This window comes from Lepidochelys olivacea (genome assembly GCF_965140295.1).
Source record: "Lepidochelys olivacea isolate rLepOli2 genome assembly, chromosome: 5".
Classification (NCBI taxonomy): Eukaryota; Metazoa; Chordata; order Testudines; family Cheloniidae; genus Lepidochelys; species Lepidochelys olivacea.
Window position 1 is genome coordinate 120,057,057 of NC_140415.1, and position 19,230 is coordinate 120,076,286.

Sequence of the window (19,230 nt, forward strand, 5' to 3'; positions counted from 1 at the left end):
ATTAGACAAATTAATGGCCAGGTTGTGCCCTTGAGTTGTACATGCTGGTTATTTATATCAGTGGGATTTGTGCCCAATATTGTCCTGAGAGAGCTTTAATTTAGTAGTCTGGCATTCTGCTCCAGTGCCTTTTGGATTAAATGCAGAGGAGCAGCAGCCCGCAACGCAGATGAGTAAAGGTTTTGAGTGTGTGTGCTGTAATGTTTTTTGACAATTTTAATAGTTAAAATGAGGGGTAATAGGCAGCTTGGGGAGTTGGTAATGTGATTCAAAACCTTCTGCCTTGAAGGGATGGTTTGAATCCAGCATGGAGCGTTAGTGACAGAGAGATTTTTTGTTTTTGTTTGGTTTTTTTACTCTCTGAAGCCTGTTCTGGTGGCTCCTGTGAGACAAGCTGGCAGTTATTTAGATGTGTGGAGAGATGCTCAAAAAATGGCTCCCATCCAAATATTTGAGGTAACCTTGAAGTCATTTAAAACACAACAAAATATAAGACACCTTTGCAGAGAGAATCATAGAAATATAGGGCTGGAAAGGATGTCGAGAAATCAAGTCCAGTCCCCTCTACTGAGGCAGAACCAAGTAAACCTAGACCCTCCTTGCAGGTGTTTATCCAACTTGTTTTTAAAAGCTTCCAATAATAGGGACTCCACAAACTCCCTTGGAAGCCTATTCCAGAGTTTAACTACCCTTAGTTACAAAGTTTTTCCTAATATCTAACCTAAATCTCCCTTCCTGCAGATTAAGCCCATTACTACTTGTCCTACCTTCAGTGGATATGGAGATCAGTTAATCACTGTCCACTTTATAACCGCCTTTAATAGATTGCAAAACTGTTATCAGGTCCTCCCTCAATCTTCCTTTCTCAGGACTAAATATACCCAGCTTTTTTAACCTTCCCTCATCAGTCAGGTTTTTCTGAATCTTTTATGGTTTTTGTTGCTCTTCTCTGGACTCTTTCCAATTTGCCCATATCTCTCCTAAATTGTGGTGCCCAGAACCGGACACAGTACTTCAGCGGGGACCTCACCAGTGCTGAGTAGAGTGGGACAGTTACCTCCTGTATCTTGCATATGCCACTCCTGTTAATAGACCCCAGAATCATATTAGCCTTTTTTGCAGCTGCATCACACTGACGACTCTCGTTCAGTTTGTGATCCACTATAACCCCCAGATCCTGTTCAGTAGTACTACCATCGAGACAGTTATTCCTCATTGTGCAGTTGATTTTTCCTTCTGAAGTAAAATACTTTGCACTTGTGTTTATTGACGTTCATCTTGTTGCATTCAGACCAATTCTCCAATTTGTCAACGTCATTTTGAATTTTAAACCTGTCCCCCAAATTGCTTGCAAACCACCCCCCCCCCCACTTGGTGTTATCTGCAAATTTTATGAGCATACGCTCTACTCCAGTATCCAAGTCATTAATGAGGCCAGGGACTGGATAGACATGGAGACTTGAGTATCCTATTGGCCCTAAAGTTGATCCTTTCACATCAGTTAGCATTAAATTGCATTGATGGGACAGTGCCATGAACCTTGTGCTGCTTCTGCCTATTCTGTACCTGCTCTGTAGATTGATAGGGAGTTTTTGTCTCCACACCTGCTATTTAGATTGAGCTTTTCAGGTCTGGCATTGTCTACTGCTCTGTGCTTTGTACAGCACCGTGGGGCCCTCTTCTTGGTTGGTCCTTTGTCACTATCGTAAAAAACGTGATCAATAATAACCTGGAATCTTTCACCAGCACAATTCCCCCACCCCACCAGTTTCCCATGCACGTGGATCTTGGAAGTAAAATATTCTAGGCAATAATACTTTTGCTACAGAGCAAAGCAGTTGAGTGGAATTCTGTGTGGTCCTTTAAAAAACAAATACTTTTGTTGCCATTAACGTGAAGTTGCTACTGGAAGGGATTAGAAGAGGCAGCAGATAAATCCTGTGAGAGAACCTGTTATAGTTCTGCTTTGCCGTGTTGATTTTCACTGTTAGGATGTTCTGGCTTCAGCAATATGTGGTGTAGTGTAATGCATTGAACTGATGCTGAGGGCTGCCTCGTGGGTTACTCCACCATATATAGCAGAGAGTAAAATGGCATATTCTTTCCTCTCCCCCTCACCCATCATTTTCGTAAGATACTTCCACCAAATCCAGCAAACTCGCAACTCCAAGAACACACCAGACGTGGTGGGCTTGATGCTCTGTCTCTCACTGATTCAATTCCATTGACTTCAGTGGAGTTACTCTTCCTCACTCACACTGGTGAATGTGAGAGGGGAATCTAGGTGCCAGAATCACCAGAGAGCACCAGCTGGCTTGTAAAACATATGTCTTGTATGGTATTGAAATAAAACTGTATGGGAAAAGATCTGCTAGCCCCCCCTTCAGCACTGGTCTAAGGTCCTGTGAAGGCACCCGGGGTATGTCTACACTGCAGTTGGAAGTGTGACTGCAGTACATTGAGACAGACCCGAGCTAGCTTTGATCGAGCTAGCTCAGATACCAGTGGCAGTGAAGCTGTGGCCGCGTGGACTTCAGTACTGTCTGTATAAGCCCACTGCATCCGACGAAGCGGGCTGAAGCTCACGAAAGCTCATGCTCAAATAAATTGGTTAGTCTCTAAGGTGCCACAAGTACTCCTTTTCTTTCTTCAAACTACTCAGTCACCTAGCCTGTGCTGTCATGGCTTCACTGCTGTTGGCAATCTAGCTCTTGTATGTCTAAACATGCTGCAAACACACCTCAATTACAGCTCAGTCCGGGAGAGCATAGCTTTATTGAATTGAACGAGTCTCTTGATGCAGTAAGATCTGGGAATGCTGCTGACTTTTTCCCCCTTTAATAATAATAAAAAAACCCGAATAGTTGCGGTGTTAGTCACTTAGGTATGTTGTCTCAAAGCATGTGAGTAACCACCCATTAGTAGTAACTTCATGAGAGATGTGAATATAACCCCTTTGTTGCTGGAGAAACTCACACTCCTCCCACCTGGGGGTTGCCTGATTTTGTGGGAGATTAATAATATTGTTTAAATAAATATGGGTTATAGGATCACAAGTTAATCTGATCAGAACACAATAAGGTCCCAGAATCAGGCTACACAGAATTTGCAGGGACCCTTGGGATGTCTGACAAGGAAACTCACACTGAGAACAAAAGGCAGCTTTAAGCCTTTTATTGAGATAATTGGAACAGTAATGGAATATTAATCAAATCAGCCAATTACAAAAGCAGCAACATTGTTCTAGAAGTATATGTGGTATTATATACTAGAAAGGTTTCTCGATTAATGTACTCGCACCCTTCCTTGAGAACCTGGTGATCAGCCTTGCCTCTGGCATGCCAAGAGAGTTGGATGGTTCAGGTTCCTCAAGTCTTGAGTGAGAGGTGCAGAGCTTAGCTTCTATAGCTTTTAGCTCTAGCTGCTTCTAACTTAGAGTTTACTTAAAATGAACAATGACAAACTAAAAAAAGCAAGCTGAACCCCCTCAGCAGGGTGGGTTTTCCCTAGTATAGGGCCTGAGCTTAGAGCCTAAGTGCCCTCCTTCCATGTGCCCTTCTTCCTTTAGGGCCAATACTTCCAAACTTCACTTCCTCACCCACAAAAACATTAGGGTACACTTGGGCTGGCATGTTTGTACATATTAATGACATGTTTGTAACTATTAGAGACCATTAGCTCATCCTCACTTCTGTTATTTCTGTCCTAACCGGTTATTTACATGTTCTTCGTGGTATACCTGTTAAGTCTGAAAAAGGCCATGAACTTAGGTGGCCTTACCTACTAGCTTACTTTAACTTGCCCACTTATCTATGTGAAAGGTCACAAACATCTATACTATATGCTTTAGCTCATCACCACCTATCTAGGGTAAAGGTCTCAAACAGATGTATGATAACTTGCCTTAGCTTAACATACAGGATATGTTGCCTGTAGGTTCCTTGCATTGCAGCTAAAATACTCTAATTCAAATTGATAAACCTATTATAATAACAAACCTATAATGTAACAAATGATTAAACTCATAAGAAAAGATATACATGCAAGCAAGCAGGCTAGCCCGATAAGCTACATGGTATTGGAGGAATAGAGTACAAACAGAACTGGATTCCTAAGGACCTCAAGAAGAGCTCTGTTAAGCTTGAAAGCTTGTCTCTCTCACAAACAGAAGTTGGTCCACCTTTTCTCTTTAATAACATTCATAAGGATTCTTTCTTTGCTCTAACGTCCGAACGTTATGTGTATGGAAAACAATCTTCTTGTATCTATAAAGATAGGGATTAGAATCATAGAATCTCAGGGTTGGAAGGGACCCCTGAAGGTCATCTAGTCCAACCCCCTGCTCGAAGCAGGACCAATTCCCAGTTAAATCATCCCAGCCAGGGCTTTGTCAAGCCTGACCTTAAAAACCTCTAAGGAAGGAGATTCTACCACCTCCCTAGGTAACGCATTCCAGTGTTTCACCACCCTTTTAGTGAAAAAGTTTTTCCTAATATCCAATCTAAACCTCCCCCACTGCAACTTGAGACCATTACTCCTCGTTCTGTCATCTGCTACCATTGAGAACAGTCTAGAGCCATCCTCTTTGGAACCCCCTTTCAGGTAGTTGAAAGCAGCTATTAAATCCCCCCTCATTCTTCTCTTCTGCAGGCTAAACAATCCCAGCTCCCTCAGCCTCTCCTCATAACTCATGTGTTCTAGACCCCTAATCATTTTTGTTGCCCTTCGCTGGACTCTCTCCAATTTATCCACATCCTTCTTGTAGTGTGGGGCCCAAAACTGGACACAGTACTCCAGATGAGGCCTCACCAATGTCGAATAGAGGGGAACGATCACGTCCCTCGATCTGCTCGCTATGCCCCTACTTATACATCCCAAAATGCCATTGGCCTTCTTGGCAACAAGGGCACACTGCTGACTCGTATCCAGCTTCTCATCCACTGTCACCCCTAGGTCCTTTTCCGCAGAACTGCTGCCTAGCCATTCGGTCCCTAGTCTGTAGCTGTGCATTGGATTCTTCCATCCTAAGTGCAGGACCCTGCACTTATCCTTATTGAACCTCATCAGATTTCTTTTGGCCCAATCCTCCAATTTGTCTAGGTCCTTCTGTATCCTATCCCTCCCCTCCAGCGTATCTACCACTCCTCCCAGTTTAGTATCATCCGCAAATTTGCTGATAGTGCAATCCACACCATCCTCCAGATCATTTATGAAGATATTGAACAAAACCGGCCCCAGGACCGACCCCTGGGGCACTCCACTTGACACCGGCTGCCAACTAGACATGGAGCCATTGATCACTACCCGTTGAGCCCGACAATCTAGCCAGCTTTCTACCCACCTTATAGTGCATTCATCCAGCCCATACTTCTTTAACTTGTTGACAAGAATACTGTGGGAGACCGTGTCAAAAGCTTTGCTAAAGTCAAGAAAAAATACATCCACTGCTTTCCCTTCATCCACAGAACCAGTAATCTCATCATAAAAGGCGATTAGATTAGTCAGGCATGACCTTCCCTTGGTGAATCCATGCTGGCTGTTCCTGATCACTTTCCTCTCATGCAAGTGCTTCAGGATTGATTCTTTGAGGACCTGCTCCATGATTTTTCCAGGGACTGAGGTGAGGCTGACTGGCCTGTAGTTCCCAGGATCCTCCTTCTTCCCTTTTTTAAAGATTGGCACTACATTAGCCTTTTTCCAGTCATCCGGGACTTCCCCGGTTCGCCACGAGTTTTCAAAGATAATGGCCAATGGCTCTGCAATCACAGCCGCCAATTCCTTCAGCACTCTCGGATGCAACTCGTCCGGCCCCATGGACTTGTGCATGTCCAGCTTTTCTAAATAGTCCCTAACCACCTCTATCTCCACAGAGGGCTGGCCATCTCTTCCCCATTTTGTGATGCCCAGCGCAGCAGTCTGGGAGCTGACCTTGTTCGTGAAGACAGAGGCAAAAAAAGCATTGAGTACATTAGCTTTTTCCACATCCTCTGTCACTAGGTTGCCTTCCTCATTCAGTAAGGGGCCGACACTTTCCTTGGCTTTCTTCTTGTTGCCAACATACCTGAAGAAACCCTTCTTGTTACTTTTGACATCTCTCGCTAGCTGCAGCTCCAGGTGAGATTTGGCCCTCCTGATTTCATTCCTACATGCCCGAGCAATATTTTTATACTCTTCCCTGGTCATATGTCCAACCTTACACTTCTTGTAAGCTTCTTTTTTATGTTTAAGATCCGCTAGGATTTCACTATTAAGCCAAGCTGGTCGCCTGCCATATTTACTATTCTTTCGACTCATCGGGATGGTTTGTCCCTGTAACTCAACAGGGATTCCTTGAAATACAGCCAGCTCTCCTGGACTCCTTTCCCCTTCAAGTTAGTCCCCCAGGGGATCCTGGCCATCTGTTCCCTGAGGGAGTCGAAGTCTGCTTTCCTGAAGTCCAGGGTCCGTATCCTGCTGCTTACCTTACTTCCCTGCGTCAGGATCCTGAACTCAACCAACTCATGGTCACTGCCTCCCAGATTCCCATCCACTTTTGCTTCCCCCACTAATTCTACCCGGTTTGTGAGCAGCAGGTCAAGAAAAGCGCCCCCCCTAGTTGGCTCCTCTAGCACTTGCACCAGGAAATTGTCCCCTATGCTTTCCAAAAACTTCCTGGATTGTCTATGCACCGCTGTATTGCTCTCCCAGCAAATATCAGGAAAATTAAAGTCACCCATGAGAATCAGGGCGTGCGATCTAGTAGCTTCCGTGAGTTGCCGGAAGAAAGTCTCATCTACCTCATCCCCCTGGTCCGGTAGTCTATAGCAGACTCCCACCACTACATCCCTCTTGTTGCTCACACTTCTAAACTTAATCCAGAGACACTCAGGTTTTTCTACAGTTTCGTACCGGAGCTCTGAGCAGTCATACTGCTCCCTTACATACAGTGCTACTCCCCCACCTTTTCTGCCCTGCCTGTCCTTCCTGAACAGTTTATAACCATCCATGACAGTACTCCAGTCATGTGAGTTATCCCACCAAGTCTCTGTTATTCCAATCACATCATAGTTCCTTGACATCACCAGGACCTCCAGTTCTCCCTGCTTGTTTCCAAGGCTTTGTGCATTCGTATATAAGCACTTGAGATAACCTGCTGATCGCCCCTCATTCTCAGTATGAGGCAGGAGCCCTCCCCTCACAGACATTCCTGCCTGTGCTTCCTCCCGGTATCCCACTTTCCCACTTACCTCAGGGCTTTGGTCTCCTTCCCCCAGTGAACCTAGTTTAAAGCCCTCCTCACTAGGTTAGCCAGCCTGCTCGCAAAGATGCTCTTCCCTCTCTTCGTAAGATGGAGCCCGTCTCTGCCCAGCACTCCTCCTTCATGGAACACCATCCCATGGTCAAAGAATCCAAAGCCTTCTCTCCGACACCACCTGCGTAGCCATTCGTTGACTTCCACGATTCGACGGTCCCTACCCAGGCCTTTTCCTTCCACGGGGAGGATGGACGAGAACACCACTTGCGCCTCCAACTCCTTTATCCTTCTTCCCAGAGCCACGTAGTCCGCAGTGATCCGCTCAAGGTCATTCTTGGCAGTATCATTGGTGCCCACGTGGAGAAGCAGGAAGGGGTAGCGATCCGAGGGCTTGATGAGTCTCGGCAGTCTCTCCGTCACATCACGAATCTTAGCCCCCGGCAAGCAGCAGACTTCTCAGTTTTCCCGGTCAGGGCGGCAGATAGATGACTCAGTCCCCCGGAGGTACGGATTAATACGTACCTGTCATATTTCTGTTTGATGGGGTTTTTAAATAGCTTTGCCTTGTGCACTGCAGTTCATGAGACTGGCCATACTGGATCAGAAATGATCCATCTAGGGTGACCAGATGTCTCGATTCTATAGGGACAGTCCCGATTTTGGGGTCTCTTTCTTATATATGCTCCTATTACCCTCCACCCCCATCCCAATTTTTCACACTTGCTGTCTGGTCACCCGAGATCCATCTAGCCTGCTATCCTGTCTCTGACAGTGGCCCATGCCAGGTGCTTCAGAGGGAATGAACAAAACAGGGCAATTATTGAGTGATCCATCCTCTGTCATCCAGTCCCAACTTCTGGCAGCTGGAGGTTTAGGGTATGTCTACAGTGCAATAGAAGACCTGCACCGTGGCCACAGCTGGCCCGGGTCAACTGACAGGCCACTGGGCTAAAAATTGCAATGTAGACATCCAGACTTGGGCTCTGAGAATCAGTGCTGTGGGCTTTTTATTGCAGTGTAGACATATTCTTAGGACACCCAGAGCATGGGGTTGCATTCCTGACCATCTTGGCAGATGGACCTATCCTCCATGAAAGTATCTAATTCTTTTTGAACAGTTATACTTTTGGCCTTCACAACATCCCCTGGCAAGGAGTTCCACAGAGTAACTGTGTGTTCTGTGAAAAAGTACTTCCTTCTGTTTCTTTTAAACTTGCTGCCTATTAATTTTATAGGGTGACCCCCCCCCCAGTTCTTGTGTTATGTAGAGGGGTAAATAACACTTTCCTAATCACTTTTTCCACACCATTCCTGATTTTATAGATTTCATATCTACCTCCCCCCTTAATTGTCTCTCTTCTAAATTGAAAAATCCCAGTCTTTTAAATCTCTCCTCCTATGGAAGCTGTTCCATCCCCCAGTCACTTTTGTTGTTATTCTCTGCACCCTTTGTAATTCTAATATATCGTTTTTGGGATGGGGCAACCAAACTGCACACAGCATTCGAAGTGTGGATTCATGTAGTGGCATTCAGATTTTCTGTCTTATTATCTATCCCTTTCCTAATGACTCCTAATATTCTGTTCGCTTTTTTGGCTGCCGCTGCACACTGAGCAGATGTTTTCAGGGAGCTACCCACAACCCCAGGTCTCTTTCTTGAGTGGTAACAGCTAATTTAGACCCCATCGCTTTGTATGTGAAGTTGGGATCATGTTTTCCAGTGTGCATTACTGTGCATTTACCACCGTGGAATTAATTCGGCCATTTTGTTCATGGAAGCTCTGTTCAAAACATGCAGTAGCTTCATGTAGTGTGAGTGGCCTTTAAGCAAGGGTTTCAGTTAATGAACAAGGGTTTCTTAGCAGAGGGCTGGATTCTGAAGAAGTCATGCAAGGAAGGGAAGAGCAGAGCACTGATCTGGTGAAATGCAGCTAAACAGGGAGTGCTTCATGGGATGGAGAAACTAGGAATCTGACCACAGATTTTTTTTTTTTTTCTTTTTTAACCACACTTTTGGCAGTACGTTCTTTGTGGTCTCCTGTGCTGTTCTCCCGCCCTCCCCCAGCATTCACCTCTCATTCAGTTTGGGCCCTACTTTTCTCCATCCCACTATGCTGATGGGGTGGTGTTTCTCACTTGCTCTCCCACTCATTTCATGTGCTGGCTAGCAGGTGAAATTTACAGAAATCTTGATCTGATTCCTTATGCACGTGAACTTCAGAGATCAGGAGTCTGGCAAACATTATTTGGTTGTTCGGGCACTGAACACAATGGAGTGTGGGGTTTTTTTGGGGGGAGGGGAAAGAGTGCTGGGTGAGGTGGAGCAAGAATAACTTAGGGCCTTTTCAGTGTTCTTTTTTCCCCCTCCGTTTTTGATCACATGGCCTGGATCCAGTTTTGGTATGACCCCTATAAAATGTGAACCTCCTGCACTTTCTTAATCATCAGATCTGCTCTCTCTTTGCATTTTGAGTGCTATCTGTTGACATTCTAGGTAAAAATAAATTTTTACTGCTGTTAGCTCTGCAGAGTGAGCGAGCTGGATTCTACTCCTTCCTGTGCATCCCCCACAGAATTGTTTACCAGGTTTTGGTCAGTTACACCTGTGTGAAATGGTTTTATCCACAGGGACTATAACCTGGGACCTTCAGCGCCAAAGTATGGGCTTCTATAGTTGAGCTAAACAAGACTGGTCCAGGGGTAACTCCACGTAGAATTTAACCCACAGAATCTTGCTGGCGGTGGTGATGCATAAACCAGAAAGACTTCAGCTGGATTCTGTTTACAGGTTTGGCAGCTAGAAAACATCTTTGTGTAAACTGAGCAACTTGATCTGGAGTTCCTGGCAGCTGATAAGCATAGAATCCCATGTTTTTTATTTTATTTTTTTAAAAGCCACTGTCTGGGATATAATCTCATTTTAATTTTGGAAACCACTTTGAGATTGTAGGATGAAAGCACAAATGATTTATTTAGTGTGTGATCAGCTGTGAGTCTTTCTGTTCATTGAAAATGTCAGGAGCACGGCTGGCTGTGGACGTGACCCAGCAATGAAATGCTTGCGACCTTCCATATTGTACAGAGCCTGGAAGGCCATCGATACCAGCTCCATGGCATGCCGACCGTTGTGTGTTCCCACTTCAAGGCAGGCAAAATAATAATAAACACTCCACTGTGATAGAAAGTTAATCTGTATCCAAAGCATGTGATTACTTACAAATCTGTGCAGAATCGTGGGCTTTTGGCTAGTCTCATTCCCCCTGCAGCTTCTAGGTGGATGGTTGGCTTGAACTATGGGCTGGCATCACTTGGTTTATAGCCCATATTCATCGGTAATGACTGGCATGATTGACACTGACATATGACTGGCTGTTATAGCTGAAACTGTAAAGCTAGATGAGAATGTGGCAAATGGATACAGTGAAAACAGGTTTTATGGCCACTGCAAAGCCATGGTCAGCTTTATCTGTGAGGAAACATCTCAGTGTTTTGTATCTTCTGCGGTACTAAATAATCTTGTAAAAATTAAGCATGCATGAAACAAAGGGCTGAGTTTCGAAGATGGTATAAAATTCATCCAGGAGAATGACTGGCTAGAATAGCAGGAAGGAAGCAGATGAGTTCTCTTGTGGTCATGCACTATCCAGGAGGCTCTAAGAAATGGAGAGAGGAAGAGGGAGACAAAAAGAAAGAAAACCCTGATGGTTCAAGATGTTCAAAGAACAAAACCTCAGGGAATGCTGCTGTCAATAAATTGCTGTGTGAGTGGTTCATAACTGCAAGACTGGGAAGAACAGTCACTTTGTAAAGTAACAAGTAGAAGATCCAAATGAGCTGGAGAGGGTGTGTATGTGTGTGTGTGTGTGATATGAGCCCATTCACTTGAAGAATCCAAGTTCAAAACCTCAATTAGTGTCTTAAGGGAATTTAGAGATGTCTGTGTAGACAAGAACGGAAGTGATTCCTGCTCTCATGTTATGAAAATGTAGGGATAACAACTCAATTTATGCAGCAATTGCAAATAATATGAACTTGATATTTTTATATTTAATATTTGATATTTTTGTGGGTGCAAAGTGTCAATGCATCATTCATTCTCCTAAATAAGACAGGCTCTTGTGTGCGTTCCCAGAGGTGAATGTGTGGGATGGAGTGAGTTGTGGTTTGTTTTTGTTTTCTCTTTTCTGCATTGTTACCTTAAGTAAACAGTGCATTCTCTCTGCTTGGCACCTTTTGCCGTCTCGTGCGGTTGTATCTTATTTGCAGTTCCGCATAAACATAAATCATAGACTTCTACAAGCCTTTCCCGCTTCACTAACCAAACTAAAATCCCTCTGCGCCTCTCCTCTCCACCCACACACTTAGCTTTAATTATAAGCATTAAAACTGAGAGGTGTGACTGATGTCTGAATAGTCTGAAAACACTGCGGGACAGATTGTGAACTCATTACTGAGCCAGGTAGAGCCAGTAAAATCAACTGAACTATTTGGATAGTAATCTCACTACTGTGATTGGGGTGTGCACAACATGGCCCTGTATTATTATTATTATTATTGTTGTTAATATTAATAGTACCTGTCTCTTGTGCTTTACAAAGGAGGTGGGTATCATTATCCTGATTTTATAGATGGGGAAACTGAGGTATGCGGCAGTAAAGTAACTTGCTTAAGGGCACACAGCAGGCCAGTGGCAGACCTGGGAATAGAATCCAAGTCTTCCGAGTCCCAGTCAAGTGCTCTGTCTGTCAGGCCGCTATATAATGGACAAAAATCCCCACTTCTGGTGGGTGTTAAACGGAAAAACTCTTTACCCTGAGGCCAGATTGTTGATTCTCTGCCCTCCAGAGGTGGAAAGTACCCACAGCTCCCAGTAAAGTCAATAAGAGGTGTGGGTGCTTTGTACCTCTGAAAGTATTTTCAGGGGATCAGTTGTTTTTAGTAGGTTCTGTCTGTCTCAGTGTAGATGTTTTTGTTTGTGTGCAAGGGAGGGGCACCTGTTACTTCAGACTTGGCAGTTTTCACTGAAGAAATGGCTCTGCAACCTCTGTGTGATTAGCAAAGCAGAAAGGCACAAAGTCTGTCTGGAGATAGTCACCATGTAAACATTGTAACACCCACAGTGCTTTAAATGTAGGCTTCTGAGCCCTGTGGAAATCAGCTCATAATCTTCACAAGACTCCTATAATAATGACTGCAGAGGAGTCACAAGAGAATTGTGTGTGTGTTTAATGTATATTGTGAAGTATATGCTCCAGCTGATACAGAATTTACCTCTGGGGCAGCTGACATGATTTTCTTTTGTGCTTTCAGTGACACACAGGGGCTTTAATCATGAGCAACCCTTTTGCATGGATTGCAGAGCCACTAGACTCCAACCAGCCTGCAAAGAAGTTCTTCAATCTGAACAAATTGGGAGATGCGAGATACGGTATGTTGGCAGCATTCAGAAGGAACTGCTTGAGACGTGTGTACTCAGGCTGCGGTGGGCATTGAAAATGACTGTGGGAAGGCTCTGCAGTTCTAGATGATACTTGATTTGCGGGCACAGAAACATGGGTACAAATTTAAAAGCTATTCCTTGAAGATCAATTTCTAATCATGTTTTTTGGGTACTAGCATCTAGGCTTATTTAATTTCCTGCTATGATGATGATCTTTTTTTCTAAACTTGGACTGCACATTGGTCATTTTATGTGGTAGTTGAGTGCTTCCTACAGGTGAGGGGTATCCTCTGGGCAGGGCATGAAGGTCTAGCCAGATCAGTGGAAGACGAGTTTCATCCATGCTGCCTTGATAATGTGATGGACTTGATAGGAGTGTGTGATTGCAAGATGTATGCCACAAATAAAGATGATATGTGAAATCCTGGCCCCATTCTAGTCAATGTCAAGACTCCCTTTGACTTCAGGGGAGCCAGAACTTTGCTACCCAAAAAGGGAAAGGACACAGCCATGCCCAGATATCTGGAAACTTCATCTCCAAAGGTGTAAACCAATCTGCTTTCTGTCTCTTCCCCCCAGGACGTTTGCCATTTTCTATCAGGGTCCTCCTGGAGGCAGCCATCCGCAACTGTGATGAGTTCCTAGTGAAGAAGGAAGATGTTGAGAATATTCTCGACTGGCATGTGATGCAGAGCAAGAATGTTGAAGTGCCATTTAATCCTGCACGAGTTATTCTGCAGGATTTAACGTGAGTCAAATGCTTCCTAAAACTAGGAAAATGGGCTTTTAAAAACCACAACCATTCGCAGTGGGCAAAGCAGAGGGGAGTGGAGGGTGGATGCGGTGCCACGTTATTCTAAACATACTGGATGTCAAGTTGACAGAGCTCCTTTAAGCAAACCGTGGTCATTTTAAAAGTACTCCATCAAAAGTCCACTGTCCTTTGAACCTCGGACCCAGGTGATAAGAGGGAATGTGGCACAACCTTGGCGTTCTCCACATTACTGGACAACAGATTCATTCCATTTCTCACCCTAGCAAATAGTGTATTGCCTGGCATTCTCCAAAATGCATCACAGGAACTGAGGGCTCAATCATGTTCCGCTTTTGAAGTCCGTGGCAAAATTGTCATTGCCTCTGTTGGGAACAGCATTGGGGTCCTAACTGGCTCACATCCTGAGAGGTGATAGGTATGCTGACCGCTTTACAGGTGGAGACAGTGAAGTGCAGAGAGGTTGAGCTATACTTTCTAAAGAGCTCAGTTCCCATTTAGACACCTAAATAAATGTCCAGGGTCGCTGCTGATCTCTTCTAAAATCTGTCCACAAGTGTCACGGTGGAAGCTGCTGAGTGCTGAGCTTTCTTGAAAAGATTAGCCCTTGTATCGGTGCCTAAATGGGAGTGAGCTGTACTGAAAATCTGGCTCTTGGCACAAGGCCCCATAGAGAGTAAATTGCTAGTTCAGGATTAGAATTTTGAGGGTTCTTGATTTTCAGCCCTGTGCATTCTGTAATTCACCTTGAATGCCTCTGGATACATAAAATGCATGTGTTCTGGTGTCACTCCCTCAATCCCCCATAGTGTTGCAAATAACTGCTCTATTTCTCTTCTGTATCAACCAATAATGCAGTTAGCTCATAATATCAGTTGCTTTCTTTGCTGTACGTATAGTCTGGGGAAGTTGACATGCACACACTGTACATCACACTCACTACGTTCAGATGCATATTTTTGTAGATCAGAGTGACTGCCAGAATATAAACCTGAGCTGTGTTGGCTTTTCTTCTTTGCAATCCTAAATGTTTGCGGACAAAACTCCAACCAAGTCCTTACCCTATTCCCTGTGCTGACCCTGTTGTATTTAATAATCTGCGCTGTTTTTCTTACACACAAGTCTTCTATAACATTATAGGCTGATTATTTTTAGTCCTTTGCAGCAAAGAACATCTTCGCTTGTTGCACTTTGAACTCTAAAATGGTCTCTCTCTTCTGGGCTGCTATTTCAGGAAGTACACTCAGAGTCTAATCCTAAATGGTCCTGAATGCCCATGACCACATCACTGGACACTATGTACACTCGACTCCCTGCAGAATTAATGTTTTGTTATGTGAGGATGTTTCCCAGAAAGTAGCAGTCTAAAAGTGAAGTGCTGAGTGCTACATAAAATGCCCCTGGTGAGCAGTGGTGGCTAGGGTAACCTTGGAAATGCCAAAATGTACCATCTGCGAAGGACCACCAGCTTTCCATCCATTCTGCAAAAGCAAACATGGAAACTTATGGTCTCATGGTTAGAACATGACACTGACTGCCAGATGCTCTGAAGAGACACTACTGTATACCTAGAGGAAGGTCTGTTGTTTGTTGTCATGTCAGTTCTTGGAGCAACCAGGCTTATAGGACTGCTACAAAGTCTTGTTACCAGAGGTGAAAATGTGACTTCTGGCTAACAGCCTAACAGAGATACTTACGGAGTGTGAAGCATGTGGGTGGTTGGTTTGGGGGCATTTGTTAAGTCAAGTTCAAGAACTTGGTGGCACAGTTGGGTGGGGGGCTTTGTTATTCTTCCCTTCAGTGCTCTCCTGATTGCCAGTCAGTGCAGTTCTACTCCAGAAAGCCAGCCTGTTCACTCCCATAGGGGTTCCATAGTCACACTCACTCTCATGGATTCTGGGTCACCTTTGTTCAGCTTGCAAGTCAAAAGCTGATGATGTTCCTACCGACTCATATTAACGTGATCTATAATCCATTAGTTCCTAGAAGGCCTAACCATGATCAGAGCCCCATTGGGCTAGGCACTGTACACACAGCTAGTAGGAGAAAAGTGGTAGTATTATCCCCATTTTACAGACGGGAAGCAGAGGCACAGAGCAAGGAAGAGTAACTTGCCCAAGATCACAGAGATAGTATCCAGGTCTCATGTCTCCCAGTCCAGTGCCCAAGCTGCACAACCACCTCCCTTTGTCACCTTATGCGTTTCCACCCAAGTGTTCTGCACTGATGAAGCCAAATGTGGCTTTGTTCTTTCTCCCACCCCGGTTCTGTGTCCCACTGCAATGGAGTGGTGATTCCAGTGTTGGCTTTCGAGACAGAATCTGGTGGCAGTGTGGCATTGGCTGGCTATGCGTGAGGATCTGGGCTCTGTCCCCTCAGTTCGCTTAATTCTCTCATTTCAGTGGCGTACCTGCAGTGGTTGACTTTGCAGCAATGCGTGATGCTGTGAAGAAACTGGGTGGAGACCCTGAAAAAATTAATCCCATCTGTCCTGCTGATCTAGTAATTGATCATTCCATCCAGGTGGATTTTAACAGGAGGTAAGGAAATAAAGCAGACCTTCTTTTCCATGCTTGCTAGGAAGCCAGGGGCAGCTGGCGTTAATTAGCATAGGTCCACAGTGGAGTTACACTGCGTTATGCAAACTGAGGATTTGTCCCCTAGCATTGTAGAAGCTAAAGACTGATTAAATGAGACCGTTTACTACACTGGGCTGTGTTGGCACAGTTCTGAGAATGGGGTAGTTAGCTCATCGCTGCCTTGGTGAAGAAGCACACAGCAGTGTTTTTATGTAGTGGGGAAGGAAGGAACAGCGAACTGGAAACTCTAGAATACTTAATCTCCAATCCTGTAGTGAGCTCCTTTGCACCTGTACAGAGCCTCACTGAAATCAATGGGACTCTGAACAGTCGGAGGGGTCCATCTGCACAGAGCTCATTGCAGCATCGGGATCTTAGAAACTTACCTACCATCCTGCATGTCCTAGCTGAACCTCGTGATATCGTTCTGCTTTCTCATGTCATCCCTTAGTTCTCTTCTGTTTTCCAAACTCCTTAAATTCATTGTACTCCAATTGCCTTACCCAGTAACTTATTCCATATTTGTTACTCTCAATAGGAAATAATATTACAACTGCTCACTTAAATGAAAACAATACAAAAAGGGAAGGAAATCTTAGCATCTAAGAGCAGTCTCAGACTTGAAGGTCAAAAGGGAACATTGTGATCATCTAGTCTGACCTCCTGCATGTTGCAGGCCGCAGAAGCTTACCCACCCACTCCTGAAATAGACCCCAAACCTCTAACTGAGTTACTGAAGTCCTCAAATCATGGTTTTAAAGACTTCAAGTTACAGAGAATTCACCATTTACACTAGTTTAAACCTGCAAGTGTCCCATGCTCCATGCTGCAGAGAAGGCAACCCCCTCCCCGGGATCTCTGCCAGTCTGACTTGGCGGAAGAGTCCTTCCTGACCCCAAATATGGCAGTCAGTTAGATCTTAGATCCTGAGCATGTGGTCAGGACTTGCCCGGCAGATACCTGGTTAAGAATTCTCTGTAGTAACTCCGTGCCCTCCCCATCTAGTGTCCCATCTCGGATTGTTTTTGTTTTGTTTTGTTTTTAAATAAAGATTTTGATCCTATATGTGGAAATAAGCCTCTTGATGGATTGATTTATTTATTTATTTTAAAAAAATTCCCTCCATGTGATTCTTAGAAAAGCAGGTTATTTTAAACCTCAAAAGCCACATGGATGCAAACCTCCATTGGCAGTGAACCAGCTAACTAAAAAGCTCAGCAGTTTGTCCAGTTTTTTCCCCCCTAGATCTTGAGTTGGATCATTTGTCTGAGATCTGCTCCTCGTTAACTTTTAAACCGCAGTCTTAAAATATCTCTGAGAAAAGGTCAGGAATGGATTTCAGTTTGAAATTAAATGTCTCTGGAGTATATGTACATGTTGGTACTGATCTGTTTAAACATGCTCTTCCTCCATTTCATTTGAATCTCTGTTTCTTATGAGAGCTGGTTGGGGTCGGGGGAAATATGTTTCCCTGTGAGAATTCTTTGTCAATGTCATTGAAAAACAGAAATATACGTGGTTCTCGTTTTTTACAAAAGCACAATATTTTCAGTGAAAAATAGGGTTTCACAAAAAATAATTTTTGATGAAATCCCATTTTAGATGGACAAATTTCTCAAAATAAATAAATACATTTTGCTGACCAGCTATCATTGCTGTTTAGTTCTTTCACAGTGACCACAGTCTGCTGCATGGCTCAGAGAGTATAGAAGTGTCCCTGCTCCAAAAGTAATCACTTCTTAGGGATTTTATGTTTACGTACAGTTGTTTCATATGTTTTTTTAGGAGTACAGGCTTGAACTGTGGTGTACGTTCCAGATCGGTATCCGCATATGTTCAATCACAATTACTGACATCAGCTTCCTTTACTGCTATGCAGCTCGCGTATCATTTAGGTTTGGAAAACTTTCCGTTGCTTTAAGACGTAGGCCAGACTTTATCAAATTGCAGATGTAATGCCTACATTCTGTATGGGATTAACGTTTGAGCCAGATGATAGGTATTCCTGTTGAGACTTGTTAAGCCCCTTTGATCATTTGCCTTTAGCTCACAGCTGCAATTGCTGGAAACATATAAAACTGATCGGCATTATGAGCTACAAGCGCTCTTCTGTTTTCTCTTTCACTATACGCACACACCAGACCACACACTAAATTCGGTTGGAGACTTATAGCTTTGTTGTTCATTTATTTCACCGGCAGGTCGGACAGTTTGCAGAAGAATCAGGAGCTGGAGTTTGAAAGGAACAAAGAAAGATTTGAATTCTTAAAGGTATGGGAAGAATTTCTCCTCTTTACATGTTGCAAGATGGGATGAATCAACACTCTTTCACTGTTCCTGTGTATTTAATATTTGGGGCTCTTATTCATTGTGTTTCAGTGGGGCTCCCAAGCTTTCCACAACATGAAGATTATTCCTCCCGGCTCGGGAATTGTCCACCAAGTGAATTTAGAATACTTGGCAAGAGTGGTGTTTGATCAGAATGGGTACTATTATCCAGACAGCTTGGTAGGCACTGATTCACACACTACAATGATTGATGGTCTGGGAGTGCTGGGCTGGGGTAAGTGCACTGAAGTTTTATGAACTGTTCGGTTATATTATGGCTTGTGTTCCTATCAAATCACATATAAAATAAAATGACTAAGTACAACAAACTCCCTTTTCTGTGTCCAGTTCAAATGACCCTATAAATCAGGATTTTGTAACCTGATTTCCTATTCCATACCCAATGATTGTAAGAGTAATAGACAACAAATCACATTTCAGTCATGTGTCAGGTTGTAGGGGATTTGTGTGTGCTTTTATTTTTAAATAAATATTCTTTTATTGTGGGTTTAAAATGTCCCTGGGTAGTGGTGGGGGAAAGGGATGTAAAATTTTCAAGAGCATCTAAATGATTTGGGAGCCTAAGTCCCATTGAAAGTTTCACTGGGACCCATGAGTCTAAAATCACTTAGATGCTTTTGAAAATGTTTGCCTAGTGACAGTAACTATAAAAGCAGTTTTGGATCAAAGACTCTGATTCAAAGACAGTACTGATGAGAGGGGATGAGGTACATCAAAACAAGGTTTGATCAGTCTTTGCCAGTATTCTAGTACCAGATGTTCTTTGCTTGGACAATAATGGGACAGTGCTTGCCAGAATAACAAACAGAAATATGTTCCTAGCCAATGGTAGACAATAGAAGCTTTGAAATTTTAT

The 19,230-nt window shown here is 43.9% G+C and overlaps 1 protein-coding gene across 1 annotated transcript in view; it reads left to right on the forward strand.

The window, feature by feature from the left end:
- Positions 1-19,230, forward strand: part of ACO1 (aconitase 1) — a 49,039-nt gene that overhangs the window by 7,176 nt on the left and 22,633 nt on the right. The window contains exons 2-6 of the mRNA XM_084629733.1: positions 12,545-12,662; positions 13,254-13,422; positions 15,849-15,986; positions 18,227-18,296; positions 18,405-18,588. Coding sequence (XP_084485859.1) covers positions 12,566-12,662; positions 13,254-13,422; positions 15,849-15,986; positions 18,227-18,296; positions 18,405-18,588 — 658 coding nt within the window. The 5' untranslated portion in view covers positions 12,545-12,565. The remainder of the gene's footprint in view (positions 1-12,544; positions 12,663-13,253; positions 13,423-15,848; positions 15,987-18,226; positions 18,297-18,404; positions 18,589-19,230) is intronic.